General features: G+C 36.3%; 1 protein-coding gene across 1 annotated transcript in view; it reads right to left on the bottom strand.

Annotated features, from left to right (window-relative positions):
- Positions 1 to 1571: 1571 nt before the first annotated feature.
- The window catches only part of Ccdc34 (coiled-coil domain containing 34), a 31059-nt gene continuing 22234 nt past the window's right edge, over positions 1572 to 10396 (bottom strand). Inside the window, exons 4-6 of the mRNA XM_036184917.1 lie at positions 8571 to 8729; positions 7871 to 8012; positions 1572 to 2046 (exon numbers count right to left, since the gene is read on the bottom strand). Of these exons, the coding sequence (XP_036040810.1) occupies positions 1835 to 2046; positions 7871 to 8012; positions 8571 to 8729 (513 nt within the window). The 3' untranslated portion in view covers positions 1572 to 1834. The remainder of the gene's footprint in view (positions 2047 to 7870; positions 8013 to 8570; positions 8730 to 10396) is intronic.

The following is a 10396-nucleotide window of genomic DNA, read 5'->3' as shown; positions in this document are numbered from 1 at the left end:
TGAAGGCCTGGGTTTTCTTCTGCTTTATTAGATGCTTGTTTTTAGGACCTTTGCTGGCTACTTTATCAGCCCCTTTTTACTCTCTAAATTCTTCCTGGGTAACCTGATCAAGTTTCTTGTTGATGTTGGTATTGCAAATTTAGCAATATTTACAAATCCATTCCCACTTTTTATCATGTAGCTGCTGCCACCTTAATCCAATCATCATGACTTATCTGGTAGATCCTGCCAAAACCTCTCAAATGTGTTTTCCTGTGTCTATGTTTTGTCCCACTATAGGTCTATGTCCTCACAGCAGCCAGAATAATCACAAAGTATAGACAAGATCTTGCCAACATCCTTCATAAAATCTTCCAGAGACTGCCCATTACAATTAGAATATAATTAAGATTCTGATTCAGTGACTAATAGCTCAATAACTTCTTGAAAAGTATTATGATTTATACTAAAGAGTTAGAGCTAATGGCTAATCTAGTCTGTGAAATAGGTTTATAAATGTATCTAAAATGTCTAAGAACTCAGGTGCATGTGTATGTATAGCTATAAGAATATTGCCACCCAAGAAACTTTTCATCTTCTATCTTTTCTATAAAAGTAAGTTTGTTCAAATAGAATGATCAGGCCTCTAAAACTTTTGATCCAATAAAACCAATTCATAACTATCCATTCCTAGATTCTTGATGACATGAATAGCCTTCAAAGATGTTACTGATATTTCCTTACCAACTACTACTATCAACCACCAGAAACTTGACACTACTAATCTAGCAAAAACAGAATATATTCCAAATAAAAATTACATTTAAATACATTTTCATTTCTTGATCATCTCCTAAAAAACAAATAAACAAAAAAAACAAAAAAAAAACTTCTAAAAAAAATGGAGATTTTTAAAACTTATCAAAAAGTTCTGAGTTTTATTTAACATTTAAGGAGGCCAATCTTACAGATAATATAATGATGATCCTAATTGCAAAGCTAGCAATCCAATTATACTTAAGATATGAAAAGGATTTTATATAGTGTGACAAAATATTATTAGTGTCTCGACATTATGAAAGCATCAGTCTCACAGCTGCAACACAAAACAGTATTTTAAATTTTCTCTTAAAAACTCCAACCCTTATTTCTGTGTTGTAGAACAGTCTTTCAGGTAGGATTTTTTAAAAAAAATTATCTGCACAGGGGACCAATGAGATGACTTGGCTGGTAAAGGTGCTTGCTGAGCATGTCTGATGACCTGACTTCAATCCTTGGGACCCAAACAGTAGAAGTAGAGATAGATCTGACTTGCTCCAAGTTATCCTCTGTTCTCCACACATGTTATGACACATGCATGGCCACAGGCACGCACACACTCACAAAAAAAGAAATAAATGTAAGAAAGGAAAGTAAAATTGAAACATACCTTCATGGAAAACTGTACTAAAAACCATTAACAAACTTTACAAACACTGAAGCTTATTATTCTGGGTTTCTAACCCATTTAAGTAAGCTTTAGAAGTACTTGTTTGAACAAATCTTATGTTCATAGGTACAAATCAAAAGCAAATAACAACAGTGCAAAAGAACACAAGAAAAATTGTTGGTTTATTGATATAATAATTAGTTTTAATAAAAACTAAAATACAATCATTAGATCAACTGTAAGTTTATAAAAACAAAAATGTAAAAGCTATCTTTAGCTCTAAGGATTCCATATACAAATTAAAAATTTGGTACCTGTCAGTTATAACATCAAATGTTGACTTACTGATTGAGAAGTGTTAAGAAAAAACTATTCTGAGTAAGCTTAAGAAGCTCTAGTTAGAAAGCTATGATATGTCCACATGCTCTATCTCTGTATTCGGCACAGAGTGCCAAGGCAAAGGTTGTTCTTGGCTTTATGAACTGCCAGAGATGATGTGAGTGGCTGGCTCGTCACAGGTCGTTTATTCTTCTTTCCTGATTCACTCTTAGCTTCTTTTGGAGGGGGCATATGAATTGGCTTCCATGGAATTGGGTTATAAAAAGTTGGTTCTGGGTAGGAATTTCCACTGTAAAAACCTATAATCATTAAAAAAAATCAAAATGAACAAGAAAAATTCTTAGATCAAAGATATCAATTTTTAATTGCTAGAAAAATATTAAAATGGCAACAGGACAAAATATCATTGGTAAATTAATACACTAACTTAAAATTTGAAGCCTGAAATGTTTTTTAAAAAATTTTGTTCCAATATAGTAACCACTGTAGCAAACGTTAAAAATTCAGAGAATTTGAATAATACTGTGAAAACCTATCTAAATAAAAGTGCTTATATAAGTTTTACTATGCAATTTCTTTTATAATTCTTAAAACCTTTATGTGGAAAAAACAAAAAACAAAACAACTTTATGCTCTTAATTCAGTCTTTGAAATGGCTAATCATGTGACAGCGTCCCTTATCAGATACTGAAGTTTATAAAAAATAAAGACTTTATTTTTACATAAGTGCCTACAATAACTTAAGATTCCAATTTAGAACCACTCAACTTCTGCATTCCTGTCAACTCAGGATTTTGACCACTAATTGGCATTCATTCTGCTAATGTACACGAAGTGTTTACAGAATGGTGACATCTGACAACCCATAATGGGGTGCAGGAAGAACATGCCATGAATTGGTTTTGAGTCCTGCACTCACCGTGGAGACAGAAATCCCTGTACTGTGCAATTTGTAACAATGATATGGACATAAAGGATGGAGACAAGAGAAGCACAGTGTGTGAGAGTTAAGTTCACAAATTCAAAAGCATTGAGATAATAATCCATTGTTTTGGTAATTAACTTCTAGTCAACATCTCCATTCTAACTTTACTATCTTGTCATTTGGTTAAAATAATTGTTTATTATCATTTTTCTCAACAAAAAATTTTTTTAAAAATTTAAAGGAGTATGCCATGCCAGTGCTCAGTATCCATAATAGATGAGCCTATGACATAAAGAAAGGTCTAGTCCTGACAGCAGGAATGTGTCTTTCAGACACTCCCAGTCCACACTGACTGCAAAGATATGTCAACACACACTTCACCAAGACAGTCAAAACAAAGTCTGCAGTATGTTCTAGTGTGTGAACAAAACAGAATGGGAGTATTTAATAATAAATCACTTAAACAAGTGAAGGCAGCTGTCAGCAAGGTATGAGTTTCTAACATGAAGCACAAAGAAAAACAAGCATTGCCATTATAATCAGACCAAGCCTAAAGGCAAACTGGGTACTTTGGTCATGTGCTGTCTAGCATTCTACTCTTCAAAAAGAATGCACTGGACCCTGGGTACTCTATCTTAAAGACTGGTAGAAAGAGAAAAAGCCAAATGGCCTTGTAAACATACCTCAATTGCAGTTCAATGGCCCAATAAATAAGATAATTTATTTTGGAGTCCTGGAGCCTGAGTACAGAGTCAGGCAAATGCTAAAGTTACACTCTACCACTGAGCTACACTGCCAAACCATGAGAATTTTTGTTTGCTATCATTAGAAACCATTGCTTGAAAATGTAAGTTTGTGGCGGGGCAGGGGCAGCACACTTTAATCTCAGCACTTGGGAGGCAGAGCCAGGTGATCTCTGTGAGTTTAAGGCCAGACTGACTGGTCTACAGAGTGAGTTCCAGGGCATCCAAAACTACACAGAGAAACCTTGTCTCAAAAAACCAAAAAAGTTAAGTATGCAAACTGTAACAATGGGTGCTGGGAAAACTGAGTTTATTTAAAAAAAAAAAAAAGAAATGAAATCAGAGACCCTTTTCTCACCTTGAACAAAAAATGAATCCAAAATGGACAAGAGGTTTTAATGTGAAACCTGAAACTTTCAAACTGCTAGAAGAAAATGGGTACAACACTTCAGGATACAGGCACAGACAAGGACTGTCCAAAAATGATGCAGCAGCACAGCAAATAATCCCAAGAATAAACAAATGGGATGACTCAAGATTAACAAGCTTCTGCACAGCACAGGAAACAATTATCAGAGTGAAGACAGCAAGCAGAATAGGGGAGTGGCATTCAATGTGGGGCAAGAATTTCCACCCAAAACCTGGAAAAGCTTTAAAAAAAGATTCTAAAACGGAGCTAAAAACAGCTTCCTAGTTGTGTCTCTCAGGCAAGCCATGAAAAGTGTGTGGGCTTGAGCTACAGTGAGGCGAGTTCCTGGCATGTGGGCTTAACCTACAGCCTGGTGAATTCCTGCTGCAGTACAGAGGTGTCTCTAAGCCATGCAGGGTAGATTTAGCTTTTGCTAGTATAGGGGGAAAAAGGGTTTCTGGGCTACACGCTGCTGGATGGAGGCATAGACCCATACTTCCCAGAGTCAGGTGGTAAGCATGGTTTCCCCAGAGCTGGAGGTAAATATACCTCTGCCATGTTGGGAAGCTGAGGTGGGCGGAGCCAGGATCAGGGCTGCCACTTTGGTCCTAGCCACACTGCAGTTTAAATCAATGGTCAAAAAATGATTACAGATTCACAACTTATAAGACAGACTCAGATGGAATAAAACTGTTTACAGTGTGTGTGAAAATGTACATAGGCTTGGAAGAGAGAGGAAAAGGAGTATATGCAGTTACATAAAGAAATAGTTTTAAAAAATAAAGTCTTTAAAGAGACAGCAAAAGTAATATAAAAGTTAAGCTACATAAAGAAAATTACACAAAGAATCTAGATACCGCATATTATTATACTGTCTTTGAGATTTTTAATGGCAGAGAAACATTTGATTGTAAAGGCTATTCAGTTAAACAAATATGTATATTTTAAAGGTATCTTGACTTCAAAATTTGTGTCTAAGGATATGTTGCTTTTGTTTCCACAGAAGATGTGAATCTGTGGATTGCTTCTAGGCTAATATGGTTTGATCAACCAAGACCCGCTGAAAGGTCGATACAGTCTCACAGACTACGACAGCCAAGATTTAACTATAATTCTTAATTTTCTCAGGATCCCCATAAGATTGCCAGCACTCCCAACCAGCAGGAAGTAGTAGAAGAAGCTATACCCCAAATTCCCAAAATATTGTTTATAAATGTTTATTTTTATTTACAGGGGGCTGATTACAAATGCAATCTCTTTCTAAAGAAGGAAAGGGGATATAGAAAGGATGAAAGAGTAGATTGTTGAATCTACTTTTAAAGAGCAACAACTTATTTGAAATGTTTTACAATGCTATTTTGGTTTATTGATACAAATTCAAAGTTAATTTTGCTATACTATATACATATATTTCTATTATTGTTTAATGTGTTACATTTATGCAACTCATTTAAAATTATAATATATAATTAAAAATACAGAATAATTAGTCATTTATGATAATCAAACTTATAGTCATGTTAGTTATCTAGGTATAAACAAATATATTTCAATTAGGTAGATAATCTTCAAACACTTCAAAGACCTACAGAATATGGCATTTAAAATGTCTTAAAAAGTTAAACTTTTCTGGACCATGAGACGTCTGCTCCTGGCAGCACCAATTACTTCAAAGAGGATGATGGGCATCAAAGAAACTCCATATGGAGTTTGCTTTCTTTAGGGCAAAAATAGCCATTTGGGCAAGAAACTGTTCTTGCCTGGACTGCTTGATAATATGTTGTATAAACTGGACGTACAGGATCCATAGGAAAATGATCACTGAATTTTGCCAAAACAAGGCAAAATGGTCCTTCAGGTTCCTGCTTCATAGACTGCCAGACATTCTACGGACACAGGGAAAAGTGACTGAGAGATTCTAGGCCTATAGGTAGAAGATGGATGCCCCAAAGTTGCAGAGGAACTTTGGGTGACTGTCCAGGCAGCCAGTTAGCTGTCTTTGTCCTTTATAGAATTATGGAAGTTGCTTGCAATGCACTTCCTGTTTACTTGGGTATCCTTCTGGGGTCTTTGGTATAGTTGAAGACTAGATAGTTATAATTTTCATTGGTTATGATAAATTACATATGAAACTGTAGACTCGCAAATATAGGATAGATAGAATATTTTCTTTAAATTTGCCAAATACCATAGACTAGACATTGTAATTGTAATTCTTGCTTGACAACTATTCTATTAGACGTAATTTTACTATGTTAAAGTTAAAACCTTCCCTTTTTGATTAGGCAGAAAAGGGGAAGTGATGTGGGATGTCTTTCTGTATGCTGTGAATATGTGCTGCTCCATTGGCTAGTAAATAAAGCTGCACTGACCTATGGCAGGGCAGGATGGAGCCAGGGGGGAAATCCAAAAGAGATGGTGAGAGGAGAAAGGAGAGTGCGGGGAGATGCCAAACTGCTGCCTAAGGAGCAACAAGATGCCAGCAGACTGGTAATGCCACGGCCACATGGTAACATATGGATTAATAGAAATGAGTTGAGCTAAGTTATAAGAGCTAGCTAGCAAGAAGCCGGACCCATAGGATATACAGTTTGAACATAATATAAGCCTCTGTGTGTTTACTTGGGACCAAGTGGATGTGAGATTTTTCCCGACTGTGGGGCCAGGTAGGGCTGGAAAAACTTCCAGGTACAGGGAAGGCTTTGCCAATGACACAGTTTTACACAGAAGATTCACAATCTTAATCTAAAAATAATTACAAAATGAAACACTCAAAGAACAAAGCATTCAGTCAGTAAATGACTGAATAGAGAATTTTCAAAATAAGTATAGTCATATGGATTTGACAAAGCTGCCAGGCTTGGTGGTGTACATCTTAATTACTGCACTTCGGAGGCAGAGGTGAGTTCTAGGCTCACAATGAGACTTTGTCTCTCTCTCTCTCTCTCTCTCTCTCTCTCTCTCTCTCTCTCCATATATATATATTTTAAGATCTCAACACCCTTAGTATTGAAGCAATTAAAATCACTTTGAGATCTATCTTTCTCTAGTCAGAATGGTTGCCATCAAGAAAACAAATGCTGGCAAGGGAGTGGGGAAAGAGGAGCCCTCTGATGGTGGCAAAGTAAAGTGATACAGCCACTTAAGAAAGCAGTTTGGAGGTTTCTCAAGAAAAAAAAAAAAATGAAATAGAACTGCCATATGACCCAGCTCTGGAGTATACACCCAGAGGATTTAAAGTCAACATACCATAGAGATACTTGTACATCCATGTTTATTGTTGCATGAATCACAATAGCTAGGAAATGGAATCAACCTATATGTCCATCAAAAGATGAATGGATAAAGAAAAATGTGGCTCAAATACACAGTGGGAATTTTATTCTAGCAGAAAGAAAAATGAAATCATGACATTTTGAGGAAAATGGATAAAACTGAAAATCATGTTAAGTGAAACAAGGTAGACTAGGAAAGGCATAAGCTTCATGTGTCCCCTTATATGTAAAGCCTAGACTTAAAACTGAGTAGATGTGCGTGCTGTGTACACATCCTGCAAGGTGATCATGAGGGAAGGACTAGATCTAAAGGGGTGGGAGAAAGACAAAACAATGGAACACTTGCAACACAAAAGATGAAAGAGGGAAACAGGAGTAGGGCGGGAAGACCAATGGGAACAAAGTATCATGACTCATATGTGTGAATACCTGTGAGCCCAGGACTCAGGAAGGTAAGGTAGGAAGGTTCTGAGTTTGAGGCCAGCCTGGGCAACAAAGGAAGACTGTTTCAAAGAAACATAAACAAACAAATAAAATAAAATGTAAGTATACAGTTTTACAACTGTTGCCTTTAAGAAATATATTTATATATGAAGTGCAAAAATTTACAGCACGCCTTTAACAACATATAGTTATAATATTCTAGAAAGCAATAATTTCAAAGAAAAATTACTTTTACACATTTCTATTTCTATCAAAGAGAAACAATATTTATATAGCATTTCCTTCTGCAAGCCATACTTATGTAAGCCACACGACATAAAAACTAACCTGTGAGCTTCCCACTGGCGTAACCATAGCTCTTTGCAGCTGGACGAGGTTTATTTTTTGCATTTTCCAACCATTCCTTAAACTTCTTTTCTGCTATTTCCTTTTTCTCTTGTAATTCTGCTTGCCGTTGCTTTTCTTTTTCCTTCAAATGACAAGACCAGAGAATTCCCTGAGGTATTCTGTAACTAAATACTCCAGCCAATCTTCCTGTTTGTCTGCCCCAGTGACACACTGGCCACAAAACTCAACTATGTTTCTATAATCAAACAACAAAAGTAAACACGATCAAAGATTTGGCATTAAAGTGTCTACCAATGGACAACAATAAGATATCAAATCCATAAAACAAGAAAATGCAAGTCTGTCTTAGAAGAACAACTTAAACGCAGTAAAACATCTACTAAAAGCTATCAAAAATGGTTAAAAGCAGTAATAAAGATTTTGAACCTGACTGATAAATATCCACAGGCTTATTAATAATTTTCCAGAAATACCACAAAGGCATATTTACTTTTGAAGCTTAAACATAAAATAACAGAAGTAAGGAAAGTTTGTGTATTTTATATTAAAACAATGTTAACTGACTAATTTTATATGTATATATAAATATATATATATTTAATATTTTATATAAATATACATATATATACATACAAACACTAAAGTATGTATTCTAACTGGTCACTTCAATTAACAATACCTTCTCTTTTTTCTTTTTCTCACATTCTTCAGCATTTTTTTTCTTCAACCATTCTTGATATTTTGCTTTCGCTTTTTCTTGCAAATGTTCTTTTTCCAGTTTCTTTGCTGCTTTCTCTTCCATTTTTTTATTAATTTTTTGTTCCCTTTCTTTCCTTTCCTTCAATAAAAATGAAGGGATTTTAATTGCAGTAATTACTTTTACAGGAGGAAGGCTACTAAGAGTTTGAGACAGTGAACAGTAGGTGCTCAAGAAAGACTGGCTGCATTAAAGATCGTCCAAAATCGTAGTAGGGTTCATGGGCAGTCCTTGTACTCTGAGTATGAATGACATATGCATACATTTCCTCAACAGTCGGCCAGTGCAAATACTTGGATAAACCATCACTATGAGTGAGTTACAGAGGACTGCCTGCACTGCTTATTAGGGCAGAAACAAGTAAATGCTTGGCTACACACTTCCTACATAGATTCAAAGTCAACAGCCAGTTCACACCTGTGATCTCAACATTTAGGAAGCAAGGGTAGGACTGACATGGCTATACAGTGAGTTCTAGGCCAAGCTGGGCTACAGAGTGAAGTAGAGAAAGTAGGGCGGGGAAGGGAGAAGAGGTTGGCAAATGAAGGCATAAAGTCAAATCTGGTCTACAAGCCTCCTACAACTGTTCTACTGAAAGCACTGCTAGGCACGGCAAATGAAAACAGACAGACAGACAGACACCAGAGTGAAGAGACAGCTTGCAGACGAGGAAAAACCATCTTTGCCAACTGCACACCAGACAGGGGATTCACAATATGGAATCTAAAAAAAAAAAAAATACAAAAGTGAAACATTCAAAGAATAAATCCAATCAATAAATGGGATGATAAACTCAAAAGACAGTTCTTAATAGAACAAATAAAAGCGGCCAATGCATACTTGAAAACAGTTTTAAGCATCCTTGGCCATGAAGCAAACCAATTACTACTGCCTTGAGATTATCTTATTCTAGTCAAAATGGCTGTCATCAAAAAACAAATGCTGGTGAGGGTGTGGGCAAAGGGAAGCCCTCCACGGTGTTAATGTAAATTAGTACAGCCACTATGGAAAGCAGCTCGGAGGCCTCTCAAAAAACTAAAAACACAACTAGTATGACCCAGATCTCTAGCTGGTGGGTCTATACCAGCAGACTCAGTTAAAATACCTTAGAGATACTTGTACATTCATGTGTTTTGCTTCACTATTCACAATAGCTGGAAAACTGGACTAGCTTAGATGTCCATCAAAGGATGAATAGATAAAGAAAATGGGGCTCATACACATAGTGAAATTTTTATTCCATCAAAAGAAAAATGAAACCCATTTTCAGGAAGATGGAATTAGAAATCACAAGCTAGATTCAGAAAGGCATTTATCACATGACAACTTGTGTAAGTGGAACCTAGATGTAAAGATCATATAGGTAGGTGTGTGTGTGTGTGTGTGTGTGTGTGTGTGTGTGTGTGTGTGAGAAAGAGAGAGAGAGAGAGAGAGAGAGAGAGAGAGAGAGAGAGAGAGAGGGGGGGGGACTAGAAAGGGGATCATGAGACGGGAGGAATAATTTCACAGGAGGAAGAGAGAGAGCCATGAAGACATCTGTCATGAAACAGAAGTGGGTAATATGAAGAAAGCAAGCCAGCCAGGGGACAGACTTGGAGTAGCGGGAGGACAGTTAGGCAACAGGGATGAATTAGAACAATATGCACTGACTCATACATATGAAAATACTGTCATGAGACCCACTATTTTCTATACTAGCTTTAAATTTAAAACAAAAACATAAACCAGGGGCTGGATAGATGGCTCAG

The sequence above is a fragment of the Onychomys torridus genome, chromosome 4, assembly GCF_903995425.1.
Source record: "Onychomys torridus chromosome 4, mOncTor1.1, whole genome shotgun sequence".
In the NCBI taxonomy this organism is placed as follows: Eukaryota; Metazoa; Chordata; class Mammalia; order Rodentia; family Cricetidae; genus Onychomys; species Onychomys torridus.
Note: the sequence above shows the minus strand (reverse complement) of the source record. Positions and strands in the feature narration are given on the sequence as shown.